The following is an 18,630-nucleotide window of genomic DNA, read 5'->3' as shown; positions in this document are numbered from 1 at the left end:
GGAGTTCGGATTATATCCTACAAGACAACTGGAAATCTTTGCAGAGTTTGAGCAATTCTGGTATCTCCAGGGCTTAAAAAGTCAGAGGTATTCCCCAGAGAGGATGTACAGAGGGCCAATAAGCACATAAAAAGATACTCAACACCATTAGTCATTAGGGAAATGCAAATCAAAATTACAGTGAGATACCACTTCACACCTGCTCAGATGGCTAGAATTGAAAAGACAGACAATAACAAGTGCCGGGGAGGATACAGAGAAAATTGAACCCTCATACACTGCTGGAGGGAATGTAAAGAAGTGCAGCCAAGATGAAGAACAATCGGGCGCCTGGGTGGCTCAGTCGGTTAAGCGACTGCCTTCAGCTCAGGTCATGATCCTAGAGTCCCGGGATCGAGTCCCGCATCAGGCTCCCTGCTCAGCAGGGAGCCTGCTTCTCCCTCTAACCCTCCCCCATCTCATGTACTTTCTCTCTCATTCTCACTCTCTCAAAATAAATAAATAAATCTTAAAAAAAAAAAGATGAAGAACAATCTGGCACTTTCTCAAAATGTTAAATATAGAGTTACCCCATGACTCAGTAATTCCACTCCTAGATGTCCACCCAAGGGAAATGAAAACCTGCATCTACATAAAAACTGAGACCACAAATGTGCACAGGGGCATTATTCATAACAGCCAAAAAGTGGAAAGAACCCAAATGTTCATCAACTGATGAATGCATACATAAAATGTGGTCCACCCATCAGTGCAATATTATTCAGTAATAAAGAGAAATTAAGCACCGATTCATGGTACAACATGGATGAAACTTGAAAACTAATTGCCACAGAAAAGAAGCCAATCACAAAGGACTGCATATAAGAGCATTCCATTTCTAGGAAACGCCCAGAAGAGGCAATGCCGAAAGCTGAGGAAAATGGGAGGTGTGTGTGTGGGAGTGTTGGGGGTGACAATGAAGGGGTACAGAGTTTCTTTCCAGGATAATGAAAGTGTTCCAAGGGGTGCCTGGGTGGCTCAGTCGGTTGAGCGTCTGCCTTTGGCTCAGGTTGTGATCCCAGGGTCCTGGGATCGAGCCCCTCAGTGGGCTCCCTGCTCAGCGGGGAGTCTGCTTCTGCCTCTCCCCGCCCCCCCCCCCCCCGGCTCATTCTCACTCTCTCTCTCTCTCTAATAAGTAAATAAAATCTTTTTTTTTTTTTAAGTGTTCCATGGGCACCTGGGTGGCTCAGATGGTTAAGCGTCTGCCTTCACCTCAGGTCATGATCCCAGAGTCCTGGGATCGAGTCCCGCATTGGGCTCCCTGCTCCTTGGGAGCCTGCTTCTCCCTCTGCCTCTCTCTCTCTCTCTGTTTCTCATGAATAAATAAATAAAAATCTTAAAAAAAAAAAAAGGAAATGACATTTAAAAATAAATAAAAAGTGTTCCAAGGGCACCTGGGTGACTCAGAAGGTTAAGCGTCTGCCTTTGGCTCAGGTCGTGATCCTGGGGTCCTGGGATGGAGCCCCACATTGGGCTCCTTGCCGAGTGGGGAGCCTGCTTCTCCCTCTCCCTCTGCCTGCCACTCCCCCTACTTGTACTCCCTCTCTCTCTGTCAAATAAAAAATTAAAAAAATCTTTAAAAAAAAGTGTTCCAAGATTGACTGTGGAGATGGATATACAACCCTGCACATACTAAACGCCATTGAATTGTACACTTTAAACGGGTGAATTGTATGTTATGTGGATTATATCCCAATAAAGCTGCTTTTAAAAAGTCACAGGTTCCTAAATATCTTAGGAACAGAAGTTGCTCTGATGTTTACAGTCAAGGCCAACATGAAAAAAAAGAAAACTAGAGGGAGTCTCTTATACAAAATTTGTCCACTGCCCAGGAAACATTCAAAGTAGATAAGTAACAGGTCATCAAAGCAAAGGAACACACTGCAGTCTAGAAAACCAGGTGGTAATAGACATTCTCAGGGGTGCCCTGACATGTTACCAGTGACTGCCTCTGGGGGATGGACGGGGGAGGCTGAAGACCAGGAAGAGGAAAGACATTTACCTTCCTCTCTACCCCTGGTGTATTATTTACACTTGTAAATGCATGTGTTGCTTCTCTCCATTAAAAATCGTTAACAAAGGGGCGCCTGGGTGGCTCAGTCGTTAAGTGTCTGCCTTCGGCTCAGGTCATGATCCTGGGGTCCTGGGATCGAGCCCCGCGTCGGGCTCCCTGCTCCGCAGGAAGTCTGCTTCTCCCTCTCCCACTCCCCCTGCTTGTGTTCCCTCTCTTGCTGTGTCTCTCTCTGTCAAATAAATAAAGTCTTTAAAAAAAAAATCATTAACAAAAATACATGCTAAAAATAAAACCCTAAATCCATGTTGCTAAAGAACACTGTTTGGCAAGGAGAAAAATTGTGAATATTTTAAGTGAAAAAAAGCAAGCTATTAGAATGTACAACATATATGATTTTTGAAAAATGTATGCACATAAATGTTTATTATTATATACTAGAAGGTATAAACCACATAGCACCCTGCTAGCACATAGTAGAACCACTAAATGTTAGCTGCTGTTGTTGCCATTCATTATTATTATTTTTACTGACATCCAAATAAGAATGGTTATCCCTGAGTGGCGGAATTTGAGCTAATCTTTGTTTCCCACAGCATTTTTGCAATAAGCATGTATTATTTTTGTTACCGGTTTAAAACAGGAGTTCTGAATCTGAGCACTATTGACACTTTGGGCCAGACAATTCTGTGTAGAGAGGGCTGTCCTGTGCATTGTAGGGCATTTAGCAACATCCCTGGCCCTTTACTCACTGCACGTCCCAAGCTGTGATAACCAAAAATGTCTCCAGACACTTGTTCCCCAGGGGGCAAAATCGTCCCTGGTTGAGAACCACTAGGTTAAAATGTATATTATTTGCTCAAACTGGATGGATAACCTATCCATGTTCATTTTATTATTTTTTTCAACTGTACGTATACATATATGTACATATATAGCATATACTAGACATATATATCATATACTCCTGTATATACAGGAGTACATACATATGCATATCATAATCTAAATTCTCAATAAAATATAGAGATTATTTTTTAAATAAAGTGGCACCAGTTGCACTGGCCTCCAACATAAAAATAATCATTGTTAATATTTCCTTATTACTTATTAGAATCTGGCACTTAAGTGTCAGGGGCCTCTTCTACAGTTGTCATTACCCACAAGAACCTCCAGTTCACAGATTAAGCCGAGGCTCAGAGAGGTTAAGCAACTTGTCCAAAGTCACCAGTTGGGAGGAGGTGGAGCCTGGAATACAGACCTCTGCTTGGGAACCCTAGGAAAACACGGGCGGCGGCCCGCCAGATGCCAGGCCCTCTCTGCAGATCATCAGGCGCAAACAAACAAACAAAACACACCAAGGACCTACGACGTCCTGGTGGAGTCAGACACCAGGGTTCAAATCCCACTCTGCCACTTAGCAAGGCCATGCCCGCAGGTAAATTATTCTACCTCCCTCAATCCCTTTCCTCGTCTGTACACTGGGGTAAAAGAAATACGCACTTCACAGGCCCTTGTACAAGGGAACTCAGGAAGATAATCCGTGCCAAGTGCCTCCATCAGGGCCGGACGCTCAGTAAACAAAAACGCACAGCAACTGCTGATAGCTTATTATGATAAGCTTTACCGTAAACAGCAAAGTCGAACCGCTCACTACCTAGGGACAGACTAACATAACAACAGACATCTTCAAAGATCACCCAACACCTTCCAGACGATCCCCGTGGAAGGGGGCGGGGGTGGGGTGTCCAGACGGGGGGCGGTGGCCGGCCCGAGGACACACGGCGAGACCCCGGTCCGGAACGGCAGCACAAAGAGCCCCTCGGTTCAGGACCCACTTAAACAGAAGTGGGCAGAGGGCTTAGCGGCGGAGTCGCGGGGCTGAGGGGTGGTTTGCACTCACCGAACTGCATCCAGTCCCACTCGCTGAGCGTGTCCATGTTGCGGCACAGGTCGTCCAGCACCCAGGCGGGCAGCTGGTAGATGTAGCAGGACATGGCTGGGCTCCGGGGGTCGGCGGGCAGGCGCGCGGACAACTGGGGCAGCTGCGCCGGGGACCCGGCTCCTCTACTCCGGGAGCAGGCGGGTCCCACCGGGCGGTTTCTCACCCGGCCACCGCCTCCCGGGGAAGTGGGCGGGGCTGGGCGCTGGACACCACCGCCCCCCAGCGGCCACGCTTGGCGCGACACCGCCCAGCTGGCTGGAACGAGCCGCTGCGGAACGAGCAGGGTCTGAGCTGGGAGGGGAAACTGAGGCCGGGAGTGGGGAGGGAACCCGTTTAAGGACACACGAAAGAGTTCAGTGGCAGTCCCAGGAGGTCTTCTGACTCCAGGCCCAGTGCTTTTGACGCTCCGCCACATAGAATTCATTCAACAAATATTCTGCTAATCACCTACTATATGCCAGGCAAGGTGTTCAAGGTGTTGGAGATACATGAGTGGAAAAAACCTACAAACCTTCTTGCTTTCATGGGACTTACAATGTAGATGGTGGAGGGAGAAAACTAACCATAAGTAATAAAAGTACTTAATAAATAAGTTAGGTGGTGTGCTAAAAGGTAGTAAATGCTATTGCACAAAAGAAAAAGGAAAGGTGGTTAAGGGGAATTAGGAATTCAGAGCAAGCAGCGGGAGGACTCTTAAACAGAGGAGTCAAGATAGACTTTATCATAATAACGGCTAACATTTATTGAGCAGCTACTATGTGCCAGGCACTGTTCCAGGTGCTCCAAATATCTCTAAGGAAAAAAGGACAAAATCCACGCCCTGCAGGGATACAGACAATAAGCAGTAAATAACTTACCACTATAGAAGATGATAGGTAACATTCCAGAATAAAAGCAGAGTGTGATGGGGGTGCCTGGATGGCGCAGTCGGTGAAGCTTCCGACTCTTGGTTTCAGCTGCAGTAGTGATTTCACTGTCATGAGATGGAGCCCCAACCAATTCCAGGTCCCGCTCAGTGCCGAGTCTGCTTGAGATTCTCTCTCTCCCTCTCCCACGTGCTCTCTCTTTCTCTCTCTCTCTCTAAAATAAATAAATCTTTAAAAAAAAAAAGCAGAGTGTGATGAAAGAGTGGGGATGGCTCATTGCATTATTCATTATCTTAGAAGGCAATAAATCTTAACGGGGGAAAGCAGAATAAGAGGAACTTCAGGGCAAATTGAATTATTAAATAGGGTAGGGGAGAATTTATACTAATAATGGCAAGTATTTATTGATCATTTACGATGTGCAGGCTTCACCAAGTTGTTTTGCCTACTGCTCACAACGACCCTATTAGATAGGTGTACTCCATTCTACAGGTGAAGAAACCAAAGCACAGAGAGGTTGAGTAACTTGCCTAACATCATACAGGTACAAGTGACAGTACAGGGATTTGAACCCAAAAAGTCTGACCACTGGCTACAAACTGCCTCATTATTATAATAACTACCATTTACCTATACCTACAATGTGCTTTGCATAAATTATCTTCTGTAATTCTCATAAGCCTATGCTATAGATAGTATTATCCCTTTTTTATATACATGAATAGAGGGGTTCCAAGACACTAGGCAATGTCACTGAGGGTGGATAAACTGGAGTTCCACTTTGTGGCCATAAACATCAGCTAAGGAGTATGGCTGCAGAAGAAGGAAACTGAAATTAAAGTGTTAAGTCCTGGGGGCAAGTCCTGGTTCTGCCACCAACAGGCTTTGTGACCCTAGACAATCCATTTCACTTCTCAAACTTCTGCTTTCCACATCTATAAAATGGCACTAATTATTTCTATTACCTAGAGTCGTGAGCTAGGGAAGTGGATTAAATCAATTCATACAGCCCATATAGAATGCCTGCTACAGGGTCTTTCTTGTACAGAGAATAGGCTTAAAGAATGGTAGCTGCCCTATTGAAAAGAGCTCCGGGCAGAGTGCTTCCCCAATCCTTCAAAGGACAAAGGATCAAAGGACATCAAGCTAATTTTTAAAAGAAAGGAAAAGAAAAGAAAAAGTCACCCACCGCCTTAGAATTCTATCGGGATACGAGCCCTAGTTAGTCACTGTCGGCTCTTCATCCTGGTGCAAATTTGCAGTTTTCTCTTTTGTAAACTGGATATTCTGCCCTAGCCACTTTGAAGGATTGGGGTGAAGCTGACATGGAACTCCAAATGCTTGGGATAAACTGTAAAGTACTTAGCCCAGTAAAGCGTTGCTTGTATGCAAGTCCATTCCTTTGATTTTGGAAGAGGGGTCTATTTCAGTGTTCTGTGACTTCTTTTCAGGGGATGTTGTGTGTTTCAGCAGTGGTTGAAGGTGGAATTGAAGGGGAAATCACCTACATCTCAGGACAAACATCCTCTTCTTTCATTTTTTCTACTTACAGAGTCCTCTGCTGCTTCTCCCTCTCTTCTGCAAGCGCAGAGCTTCTGTCTTTGTAGCATTATTCCCTTAGTGCCATGAGGCCTCTTCCCCTTGACTTTGAGACCACAGGAGATTTGCATTCGCCTTGGCCAGTCCAGTATGGACAAGTCCCAACAACTCTTCTCTGTGCTATTTCCTTGGGCTCTTGGCAAGTTTCCTTCTTACCCCATCCTCAGGGCTTGGAATCTGAGTCTTAGGATTTTCTCCTCCAGGGAGACCTAAGTAGTTCAGGGCCTGAGCAGGTCATCTTAGGGGCACATCTTGGTCCCCATTCTTTAGCATAAACTCTTCAAAATTAGATTGTTGTTATTACAAATTAATAGTGCTGCCACTCTCCTACCAAGGACCAAGCATTTAGCATACATTATCTGGAATCTTCACAACAACCCTACAAGGTAGGTTTATTGTTGCCATTCTACAGCTGAGAAAAGTGAGGCATAAGTCCAGATTGGCCAAGTGACAGGATTCAACTCAAATCTGACTCCAAAGGAAGTGCTCTTTCTACTCGATTATACTGCCTCACCACAAAGAGAAATTTCCTTTGATCCTGCACAGTTCATTTCTTCCCCTAATTAGTTGTTTTCCATGGCCAACACCCTCCCTACCACAATCAGCTAGAAACAATTATTGAAGTTGAATGTAATTACTTATATAGTTATATCATTTTGACCTATTCACATTTAATTACCTTGAAATTATAGTCAGTGGACTGCACTCCAGCTGCACATTAGAACTACCCAGGGAGATTTAACAAACTACACATGCCCAGCCTGACCTCCGCAGATCCAGACTCAGTTGTGGGTGGGGCTGGGGTGGAGCTCAGGCACTGGCATTTTTTTTTCAGATTCTCTCTTCTTTTTTTTAAAGTTTTGATTTATTTTTTTTAATTTTTTTTTAGAGAGAGAGAGAGTGGGGGGGCCAGAGGAGAGGGAGAGAGAGAATCTTAAGCAGGCTCCACACCCAGTGCACAGCTCAATGTAGGGCTTGATCTCACAATCCTGAGGTCATGAGTCAGATGCTTAAATGACTGAGCCATCCAGATGCTCCTTAAGTTTTTATTTTAATCACCCAGTGTTCATAACAACAAGGCACTGGCATTTTAAAAAGCTTCCCAGAATTGGGGTACCTGGATGGCTCAGTCAGTTGAGCATCTGACTCGATTTCAGCTCAGGTCATGATCTCAGGGTTGGGGGATCAAGGCCCACGTGGGGCTCCATGCTCAGCGAGGAGTCTGCTGGGGATTTTCTCTCTCTGTCCCTCTCCCTTTGCCCCTTCCCCAACTCGTGCTCACACTCTCTCTCTCTCTTACATAAATAAATCTTTAAAAAATAAAATAAAAGCTTCCCAGGTAATTCAAATCATGTGCAGAGTTGAGAACCAGTGTTTTATCGGGAAGTTGGGATGAGAAAGAAGACTGATAGGGGATTAACAATAATAAAGCTTCTCTGTGTACTTTGCACATGTTTTTTCTTCCTAATAAAACTATCTTCAGGATGCCTGGGTGGCTCAGTTGGTTAAGCATCTGCCTTGGGCTCAGGTCATGATCCCAGGGTCCTGGGATCAAGTCCTTCATTGGGCTCCTTTCTCAGCCAGGAGCCTGCTTCTCCCTCTGCCTGCTGCTCCCCGTGCTCATGCATGCACTCTCTCTCTCTCTCTGACAAATAAATAAAATCTTTTTAAAAAGTAATAAAATAAATAAAAAATTAAAAATATCTTCATTGGTTTTTCTGATAGTACATGATGATTGTCAAAAAAAAGAGTTGTTAAGCTGAAAACTGTCAGCTATTTTACCAGCAAAAATGGGTTTATTCGGGAAGAGCAGAGAACTGCGATTCAGGACACATAGGCTACTACAAAACCATAGGCAAGTCACAGAACGAAAAACAAGAAGGCTCTTTTACAGAGGAAAAGAGGGGAGTTGGGAGTGCTGTTATAAACAAAGTCCATTCGCGCAAACTGGGAATCCAAAGTATAGTGGCTTTTCATTGGCTGAGTTGTCTCATTGGCTAGGCTGTTGCTGGGATAAGAGGAAAACCTTTTTTCCCCCCTCCTGGGATAGGGGCGTCCACCTGCAATGTCCCTCTCTTCCTATTGGGGTCTACAACGATCAGGAGTGGTAGGGCGCGAGAGCTCCCCCTGCTGGCCGCCTGGCTCGATTTTAGTGAGTTTTCCTTTTACTAATTTTCAGAGTGAATTAAGAAAAAAACCCCAGTCCTAGTCTCTCCTCCTCCTGTGTCGGAAAAACAACCCAGCTCTACCTTCTCCTTGACTTTTACACAGGACATTTAACTTTTGACACTTCTGGTCACCAAACGTTGTGGGAGGGGAGCAATTCCCCACAACAAGCAATTCTCTGCACCACTGGCTGGGTGTCCTACAACTTAACTTACTTTTTTTTTTTTAAGATTTTATTTTATTTATTTGACAGAGAGAGAGAACGCGAGAGAGGGAACACAGCAGGGGGAGTGGGAGAGGGAGAAACAGGCTCCCCGCAGAGCGGGGAGCCCGACGCGGGGCTCGATCCCAGAACCCTGGGATCATGACCTGAGCAGAAGGCAGACGCTTAACGACTGAGCCACCCAGGCGCCCCCAACTTAACTTACTTCTAACACTGGCTACCTGTAGATAGTGTCAGATCCCACAGATCCCATCTGCCAGAGAAAATCCCATCTGCCGATTCCAATCTGTGGTGAGGGGAAGCCCCAAGGAAATTTTGTTGGGGCAGGGAGTTCAGGTGTGCCAACAAAAAAGGGAAATATTGAAGGGGTATCAGGCAGCCCAGTGACTGGCATAGAGTAGGAGTGAGGTGCTAAGAATGGGATACAGAAACCTCATGTGAAAGTATCTGAAAGTTCACACTGGTGCTCACATGTCAAGAGTGCAACACACTGCTATCTATTTCATATCCTTAGTGTTGGATTTCTGGGACAGTGCCTGTCCTTTTATCACCTTCTCAGTATAAGCACTGATAAATGGAAACCACCTACCTTCTTTGGCTTTTTTTTTTAATAGACTTTAAGATCACAGCATAATTGAGAGGAAGATACAGGGATTTCCCATATACCTCCTGCCCCCACACATGTAAAGCTTCCCCCATGATCAACATCCCCACCAAAGTGGTACATTTGTTACAACTGATGAACCTTCACTGACACAGTTATCACCCCAAGTCCATAGTTTACTTTAGGGTTCATTCTTGGTGTTGTGTATTCTATGTTGTAAAAACTCACATATCTACCATTATAGTATCATACAGAAGAGTTTCATTGCCCTAAAAAAATCCCATGCTCTGCCTATTCATCCTACCCTCCCCTCCATACCCTGACAACCATTATCTTTTTACTCCATAATTTGGCTTTTTCCAGAAATGTCATACAGCTGAAATCACTTAGTAATATGCATTAGTTTCCCCCACGTCTTTTCATGGTTGAAAGCTCATTTCTTTTTAGTGCTGAATAATATTCTGTGGTCTGGAACCAGTTTTTTTATCCATTCACCTACTAAAGGACATCTTGATTCCTTCTAAGTTTTGGCAATTATGAATGAGGCTGCTATAAATATCCAAGTTTTTAACTCCTTTGGGTAAATACCAAGGAGCATGATTTCTGAAATATAAGAGAATGTTTACTTTTGTAAGAAGGCGGAACTGTCTTCCTAAGTGGCCATACCATTTTGCATTCCCACCAGCAGTGAGAATTCCTGTTGCTCAGTATCTTCGCCAGCATTTGTTGGCCGTCCTCCAGATTTTGGCCACTGTAATAGGTGTGCATTTGTATCTCATTGTTGCTGTTGTTGTTGTTGATAAACTCCATGCCCAGTGTGGAGCCCAGTACCAGGGCTTGAACTCACAACCCTGAGATCAAAACCTAAGCTGCGATAAAGAGTCAGACGCTTAACTGACGGAGCCAACCAGGAGCCCCTCTCCTTGTTGTTTTAATGTGCATTTCCCTGGTGATATATGATGTGGCGCATCTTCTCATATGCTTGCTTGACAACTGTATATTTTCTTCAGTGAGGTGTCTGTTAAGATTGGTTCTATTTATGTGGAAAATAAAAAAAACACCAATTTTTCCCAATGTATTTTTCTTCTTAATGTATTCTGTAGTGCTCAATTTTTTTCACAGTGAAATTTCATTTTTACACGAAAAATAAAGTTAAAAGAAACAATGTGGTTTTAAAAAAAAAAACGGGATGAGGAGGGGCACTTGAGTGGCTCAGTCGGTTAAGCGTCCCACTCTTGATTTCAGCTCAGGTCATATCTCAGGGTCATGAGATCGAGCCCTGCACCGGGCTCCACGCTTGGCATAGAGTTTGCATGAGATTCTCTCTCTCCCTCTCCCCCTCCCCAAACTTGTGTTCTCTCTAAATAAATAAATAAATAAAATCTAAAAAAAACCCCACCAGGGTGAAAAAGAAAAAAATTGAAAATTAAATAAATACATACACACATACATATGGCTCAGTCAGTAGAGCACAGGACACTTGATTTGGGTTCGTGAGTTAGAGCCCCACGTTGGGTGTAAAGATTACTTAAGGAAATGAAAAAGAAAAGAAAAAATAAAAGAAACCAGGGTTGGAAAGAAAATGGCCTGAGCATGAAGACAGTTGCTTGTGTCTGCAACGCCCCTCCCCATTTAAGCCTTTACAGAAACACAGGTCTCTCACAACAGAGCCACACAGAGACACACCCGACCTATTTCCTTTGCTCAGCACCATTTAATGTATTCAAGAACAGCTTTTTTTCTTTTTTTTTAACTCAAAATAGGAAACATCACAGTCTCTTAGAAGCAATACATTTAATACAGTCATAAGATTTCAAATGAAAAACATATATTATTCATGCTACAGGTTTTCAATCCTCCTTGGACAACACAAAAAAACACAGTACTCAAACTGCACGTTTTCACAGGATGAACACGAATCTCACTTGGACACAAAGAAAGATTAAAACAAAATTGAAACCAACGTTGAACAAACCCAGCAACAGCAGGCTTCCTGACATCCCCCATCCCATTCCACCCTTGAACACACACTGCTGTCTGCTCCCCAGCATTTCTTCCTTCCTACCCAGGAGCTCAGTAAAGTCAGACACCAAGACCTGTGTCACTGAATGAGTACTACAGCATGCTTAAAAAACAAAGGCCAATTTATTAATTGAATGTTGAAAGAGGGGATTAAGATGAGGTGAAACAAAATCTAGGGGAAACTGTGGGGCACTGTCTTATTCACTTCACACTGATTTCAGAGCACAGGAATTGTGCTCAAAGGTTAGTATAGGAACTACAGATACCAAGAAATATCCCATTGTTTATAAAAGGAAGACTGCACTAATGTCTACAAAGAGCTTATAATACCATGGGAAAATATTTAAGTTATAAAGTTATAACTAAGAAGGCAGAATACAAAACTGTATATTCAGTATGATCTCAACTATGTAAAATCAAACCAACCACAAGATGCCCTAAAAAAGCCAAAGTTCAAAATGTTTTGGGGCTGTATTCAAGTAGTGTATCTACAGTCATCTTTTTTTTCTTTTACTTTACTGTCTTTACCAAAATTTTCTCTACTGAGGGGATTTTTTTTTAACTATTAGTTACCAAAAAAGAAAGCCTGATAGAAGTATTGAATTTGAGTTAATCAATTTAAGTGCAGCCTGTAAGAAAGGACTTGTACATTTATGAAACTATGAAACATTTCAGGCTACTCCCTGAATCCATTGTGTGTTATGAGTAACTTCTGAGTAGAGGGTTTCTGCCTCTCCTCCAGCCAGGTACAAAGTGTCACCAGATCCTGCCTGATGAAAATGTTGAACTAGGAACCTTGCAAGTCCAAATGAGCCCGCAAGTGACTCTCCTTAGTGGTCCCCACTGCCCCAACACCGCTGGCCCCTGGTTAAAACACAGGCAGCATTAAAAAAAAAAGAAAAGAAAAGAAAAAGAAAAATGCTAAGCCAAACAGAAATGTAGTGGATTTACAAAAAAGTAACAGAAATACCCACACTTACCAAAACCTATTTACAGTACAGTAGTAGTTCCTTAATACTAGAACTAAACAAGAGGACAGCTATTTTCTCCTACCTTCTGTGCAGACATCAAGTTTCAAAAAAGCGATCATCACAATAACTGTGGAAAGCTAATCCTGGTTTAGAAACAAATAAAATAGAACTACAACAACAGCAGACAGAGAAAAAGCACAAAATTTAGAAAGTTATAAAAAGTGCTTTCTATAAAAGTGATTCCCTTTAAAACATTTGTTTACTGTATACACTGTAAGGTCCCCACCTCCCCACCCCCCAAAAAAGGGCAAAACCTCCAAACACTTTCTACCAAAGTATCCACTGGTTTGTTCATTCAACAAACACTGACTGAAGGCTATCATAATGTGTGAGGCACTGGGGTCTCAAAGAGGAGACAGACTTGTCCCTGTCTCAAGGACATCTCTGTCTTCTCAAAGCAGGAGGCGGACACATCGCCAACCACAACACAGTAATTAAAAGCAGATGCTACTGCTTTCTTACAATCAAAGAATATGCTGCAATTCTTATTGAATTACTTACACAAAAGTCCTTACATAGAAACTTTCCTGACTTACTAGGAGGCAAAAATGCAACTACCCAATGAATACTTCTAGAAGGGGCAGGCATTAAATTACATTTTGTGATATTTGCCCCTAAACATCACAATGCCTAGTGAAGTCAGTTAACTTTCCTTTAAGCAATGGATTTTTTACTCTGAGAATGAGACACCTTGAATCTGAGAATAAGTGACTAGTCCTAAACATAGATCAAGACTAGTCAGTACCATCAAAGGCTCAGACTCAGGAGTGCAAATTTCAATTAAAATCCTCGGTCTCCCCTTCCAGCCGTTGATTTTCAATATGCTCCTGTGTCAGCCGCTCCAGGTCTTTCCTTACATTTGGGTGGTCTTCCAGATCTTCATAGAGTGATCTCACGATGTCCAGTCTCCTGTAATTCTCAGGCTTGACTAGGCTTCGGACAACCTGGAGGCACCGCTCTTTCAGAGTATACACTGTAAATGCAGAAAACCAAATCCTCAGCAGCCGACTCAAGCGTTGGGACAAGGGATGAGCAAGAGGCTTTGCCAACCATAGCAATTCCATTTACTATAGACAGACCTCACTTTGGGCAAAAAAGTGAGTACATCTTTGTGGCCAAGTGTAACGTGATGGCCCTAACGGACATCTCATGGTATGCAGGACCTCATGTAGTAACTTCCCCTTACAAGTGGGCTAGGCTTGTGATGTGCTTTAACTAAATGAATGTGGGTGACGTAACAGACACTGTGCCCATTCTGAACCTAACCTTTAAGAAGCCCTGGCAACTTCCACTTGTACGCTTTCAGGAGCCCTGAGCTACCCTGCACAAGAGACTACACAAAGAGGAACAAGCCCTGAGAATGCATGGGAGAGAGGCCCAGCCACCAGCCAACCCGCCAGTAGTCAGCCACACCAATGACCACCAATGAGCAGAATAACCACCTATCTGAGCTCAGCCCAGACTGCAGAATTATGAATAAACACTTTGGGGGTAGCTGTTAACACAGCAATAGATAACCAAAACAGTTTGCAACTGGATTTTGAGGAACTCCAGTTCTATTTTAAACTCACTGGGGAACTTACTCTTTAAGGGTATTCTATAAGGCAAAATTTACATTTATCAATTTAACTTATCAACTTACCAATTTTTGTACACCTACTTCCTTAAAACAGGATCCACATATTTGTATCAGTTTGAACCGTATGAAGCTACAGGTATTTGGGTTTGTTTTTAAGATTTTATTTTTAAGTAATCTCTGTACCCAACTTGGGGCTCAAACTCACAACCCCGAGATCAATAGTTGCATGCTCCACCAAGTAAGCCAGCCAGGCGCCCTTGTATTTGGGGTTTTTCAATCCACAAGAACAGCAGTTTCTTTGGGTTCAACCTAATAAAATCAACAGAGTTGTAAACAAATGGTAAACTATGATGTTAATGTTTTTAACCTGTTTGGCACCGTGAGCTTGGATGGGTTAAATAACATTAAAAGATACAACACTAGAAGCCATGGTATCTCATTCTCTATACCTTATTCCAGACTCCAGCGCATTATTCTGCTCTAAGGCCAGGTAAACAAAACGCATTCATAATTCTACGATCAGGTATTTTATTTACTTATTTATTTAAAAAAATTTTTAAGTAATCTCTACGTGGGGCTTGAACTCATTACCCTGAGATCAAGAGTCACATACTCTACCAACTGAGCTAGCCAGGGGCCCCTACAATCAGATATTTTAATTTAGCCCATCTCTGACAAGCCCAAGAGCTTCTGAGAAACCACAACATCTTTGTTCAATATAGAGCATACAAATAAATCTGTTCCATTTTATTTGTGGAGGAGAATAGGACACAGAAAGGTTGATAACTTGGTTAGCATCCAGTAAAAACCAATAAAGGTTTGGCTCCTTCAAGTGGCTTATTCTCTACTTATTACAACAGCCTTATCTTTTTATTTATTATTTTTACTTATTTATTTTTAAGTAAGCTCTATACCCAATGTGGGGCTTGAACTCATGACCCCGAGATCAAGAGTCACATGTTCTACAGACTGAGCCAGCCAAGAGCCCTCAGCCTTATCTTTTTAAAAAGTAAGATGGAGGGGTGCCTGGTGGCTCAGATGGTTAAGCGTCTGCCTTCGGCTCAGGTCATGATCCCAGGGTCCTGGGATCGGGTCCCGCCTGGGGCTCCTTGCTCGGCGGGACCTGCTTCTCCCTCTGCCGCTCCCCCTGCCTGTACCCTCTCTCTCTGACAAATAAATAAATAAAATCTTAAAAAAAAAAAAAGTAAAATGGAACATCAGTACCTGGCAGTGTGATGTTGGCAAAAATAGGCTGTCCATCAACATTGAGAGATGGCACAAACAGCTCAGTCTGGTTAACCAGAAGCCCATCATATGTCCCTGCATCTCGGAAGAGCCAAAGGTGACCTGTTAAAACAAGCAGAGGCTGTTAGGTAGCCACGCACCCATTTCCTTCATCTTCCTGGATTGACACTGAAGTACTCGCCTCTCATTCTGCTTAAATATCAGACAAAGCCCTTCCAATAATACTATCTTACTCAATCCTCACAATAGATCTATTTATATATGAGAAAATAGGTCTAAAAAAGCCAAGCGACTTGCTCAAGGGGACAGGGACAGTAAGGAAAAAAAGAGCATGTACTTGAGGCTCCAAATACCATGCCTTTTCTGCTACCATGGTCAAAAAGCAAAGTACATGAATTGCAAATCACACCAAACACTGCAAACTAAAACAAAGAACTTAACCAACTCCTTACATCTGTGCTTCTCAAGAACAAGAAGGTGCAAAAACCTGTTGACAAAAAGGAGCCAGACAGAAAAGGGTACATTCTGTAGGAAAAGACACAGCTAATCTATGGTGTGAAAAACCAAAAGAATGGTTTCCTCTGTAAGAGAGGCGATCGGGTGGAAAGGGACAGGAGGGAACTTTCTGAAATGATGGAAATGTTCTAATCTAGAATTTGACCTAGGTGTTGCTATATTTGTCAAAAACACATCAAACTCTAATATCTGTGCATTTTACTATATGTATATTATACTTGAATTTAAGAAACAAATACATCATATGCCAAGAAAAAAGAGGGAGGGGAAGAAGGAGGGAAACCCCCCCCCCAGACCTAACGTTCTATTAAGGGAGGTAGAGATTTTGTCTGAATAAAGACATCATTAAAAATGAATCAATTACCTAATTAGTTAATTAAATACATCATGTGTTCCTGGTGCACAAACTTACTTGAAGATTTGGTGGAAAAACTTAAGAAATGTAACTGGTAATTTTTTTTTATTATGGTAAAACATACATAAAATTGACCACTTTTAAGTGTACAGTTCAGTGACATTTAGTACATTCACATAGTAATTTTTTTTAATTTTATATTAAATCAGGCACAGATAAATTTTGGAGAAGAAATTCACAAATTCTTAGAGGAGACTACAGAAATGTTGATCCCTGGAAGAATTGTGTTCTCCCTCATTTAATAGCAAGGGAAGTTTGGTGTAAACATTTGAAAAGCATTTCTGAGTACGCCCCTCTCAAGGCAAAAGGATCCACTGGGATCCTCCCAGGATGGCTGTGAAAAATAACGGAGTACTGCTTCTCTTTTTGAAAGCTATGGGAAGATTACTGTCTCCCTAGGTATAAGGCCTAGTTATCCTTCACCTGGGTTATTACAACAGCTTCCTAACTGGCTCCTCACCAGCAGTCTTCCCTCTCCAAACCGCTGTGCAACCCGGGGGGGGGGGGGGGGGGAGCTTTTCAGTATTAAAATCTGTCACTGTCATTTCCCTGCTTAAAAACGCAATGGCCCCTCACTCCCCAGGGGAAAAATCATCTTTCAGGTTTCCTCTCCCACCATTCCGTACCTTCTCCCAAGACTCCAGGTGTTGTTAGGCCATGCGGTTCCCTCTAGCTACAACTCTCAACTCCTCTCTTGGGTCGGTTAGCCCCTATGCATCCAGCGGGCCTCCTTTTCTTCTGCTCTGGGAAGCTCTACGTGAAACTACACACCCCCCTCCCTTCACTGAGCAGGAGCCGGCTCCAAGCTCCCACTTTCCGCTGTGTTCCGTTCCTCTAGCAGCAACTGGGACACACTGGCTGGTCATCTGTGTATGCGGTCGTCCGTCCCCGCCCCCGGCCTGTGTTCTCCCGGAGGCAGGGACCTGGCCCCCTTGGGGGGACCTTGGAGAATGTGAGATTCTCCCATTCACGGACTGAACTAATAGGCATTAGGTAGGGAGCACTTTTAGTGGTAAATACACTTGTAAGGGGAAAAAGTCACCTCACATGAAAATTATTCGGTCCTATAGAGAATTAGCTGCCACTTCCTAGCAGCGTCAACCCGGATCTGTCACAACCTCTCAGGGGCACCAGCAGGCGCTCGCTGCGCCCCGGGACAAAGGGGGTTGGCGCGGTCGGGCTGGGCCGGGCCAGGCCAGGGCGACCCCGGCCCGCCTACCTCGGTAGCTGTGGATGCGGCGGCCCGTGCCGGGCGGCAGCGTCGGGTAGGGCTGCGGCTCACCGTCGAAGTTGAGCCACACCGGCAGCACGACGCGCGGGCTGCGGTTGCAGAAGATGACCTGCGACGGCTCACAGGAGTTCACTGAGCGCAGCACCGGCCGCGGCTGCCCGGCCTCCATCTCCTCCTCGGCGCCCGGCTCCTCTGGGTCAGACTCTTCCGGTCCGGACTCCTCGGTGCCCGACTCCTCCCCGCCGTACTCTTCAGGGCCCACCTCCTCGGCGCCCACCTCCTCCGCACCTGCCTCAGCCTCTTCCACGTTCCCTGCCTTCCAGGGCATCACCTCCCGGAGCCTAGACAACCCGAGCCTCAGCGCCTCGGGATTTGCGGGCCTCACGGGGCGGAGCTGGGCGTGCGTGCGCGTCCCCGCAAGCGTGCGTGCTGTTTTCGCGCGCTCTCGGTCGGGGGTGGAATACTGTACAGAAATGGCGGGCTTGAAACTGTGCGCAAGCGCAGGTGGGACCTCCGGCCACGGGAACCGAGCACCCAGGAGGCGGAGGCTGGTGTCAGGCCACTTCAGCCGCGAGTTTCCCCGTGGATTTTTTTTTTCGCACCAATAAGCTTTTGACACAGTATTTCCTTGACTTCATTCATTCTCTTGATACCTTCATGGTTTTTGCCATATTCTCCCTACCAAATGTGCTATTATTTATTTAATAAATTTCTCGTTCGTTTAGTCTACATTTTGGGTCAACTCGAATTTTGTATAGAAGAGTATAATAAAGTCACAAAATTTGCCTTATCTTCCTAGTTTCCCCCAGCCACCCAGGAGAAGTCCACGGAGGCGAGAAGTACTACGAGTTTTTTGTACTTCCTTTTAAAGGTATTTTCTGTACTCACACAAAGCAGTTTAAGAAATTTTATATTACTACCATCAGTGGAAATTCGCTCTCATTTGCCGCAGAAGAGAGTACAATGTAACTAAGTTCAATGGAAACAGTTATTAAGTTTTATCTATGGTCTATTGAGTCTGCTTTTTCTTGGTTCCACCGGTTTAGCCAAGTGTTAAAGATTAAATGCCAAGTGTTAGTTGTCACACCAACTTTCTTCTGGACATAATCAGAAGGATTAAAGGAAATTGAAATGGGAC

At 44.0% G+C, this 18,630-nt stretch overlaps 2 protein-coding genes across 9 annotated transcripts in view; both read right to left on the bottom strand.

Moving 5' to 3' along the window:
- IRAK2 (interleukin 1 receptor associated kinase 2) overlaps nt 1-4,181 on the bottom strand; it is a 62,467-nt gene extending 58,286 nt beyond the window's left edge. For 3 of the 4 annotated variants that reach the window (XM_027585776.1, XM_027585777.2, XM_027585779.2), the window contains exon 1: nt 3,954-4,179. In XM_027585776.1, the coding sequence (XP_027441577.1) occupies nt 3,954-4,047 (94 nt within the window). In that variant the 5' untranslated portion in view covers nt 4,048-4,179. Of the gene's footprint in view, nt 1-3,953 lie in introns of all 4 variants that reach the window. The other variant, XM_027585778.1, reaches the window with a different exon arrangement.
- Nucleotides 4,182-4,936: 755 nt separating this feature from the next.
- Nucleotides 4,937-17,900, bottom strand: VHL (von Hippel-Lindau tumor suppressor). Of its 5 annotated transcripts, none has more exons than XR_003518581.2 (4): nt 17,481-17,900; nt 15,310-15,432; nt 14,149-14,394; nt 4,937-5,090 (listed from the first exon to the last, which is right to left on the bottom strand). XR_003518581.2 is itself a non-coding variant. In XM_027586962.2 (3 exons), the coding sequence occupies exons 1-3, from the start codon at nt 17,818-17,820 to the stop codon at nt 13,283-13,285; spliced, it is 660 nt and encodes a 219-aa protein (XP_027442763.1). In that variant the 5' UTR covers nt 17,821-17,900; the 3' UTR covers nt 11,143-13,282. The 5 variants fall into 5 exon arrangements, 3 of the variants coding, with proteins under 3 accessions (XP_027442763.1, XP_027442764.1, XP_027442765.1); XR_003518580.2 differs by lacking the exon at nt 4,937-5,090 and adding an exon at nt 13,345-13,479; XM_027586962.2 differs by lacking the exons at nt 4,937-5,090; nt 14,149-14,394 and adding an exon at nt 11,143-13,479.
- Nucleotides 17,901-18,630: the final 730 nt, after the last annotated feature.

The sequence above is a fragment of the Zalophus californianus genome, chromosome 1 (genome assembly GCF_009762305.2).
Source record: "Zalophus californianus isolate mZalCal1 chromosome 1, mZalCal1.pri.v2, whole genome shotgun sequence".
In the NCBI taxonomy this organism is placed as follows: Eukaryota; Metazoa; Chordata; class Mammalia; order Carnivora; family Otariidae; genus Zalophus; species Zalophus californianus.
The sequence above is the reverse complement of the archived record's forward strand: the minus strand, read 5'-3'. Positions and strand labels throughout refer to the sequence as shown.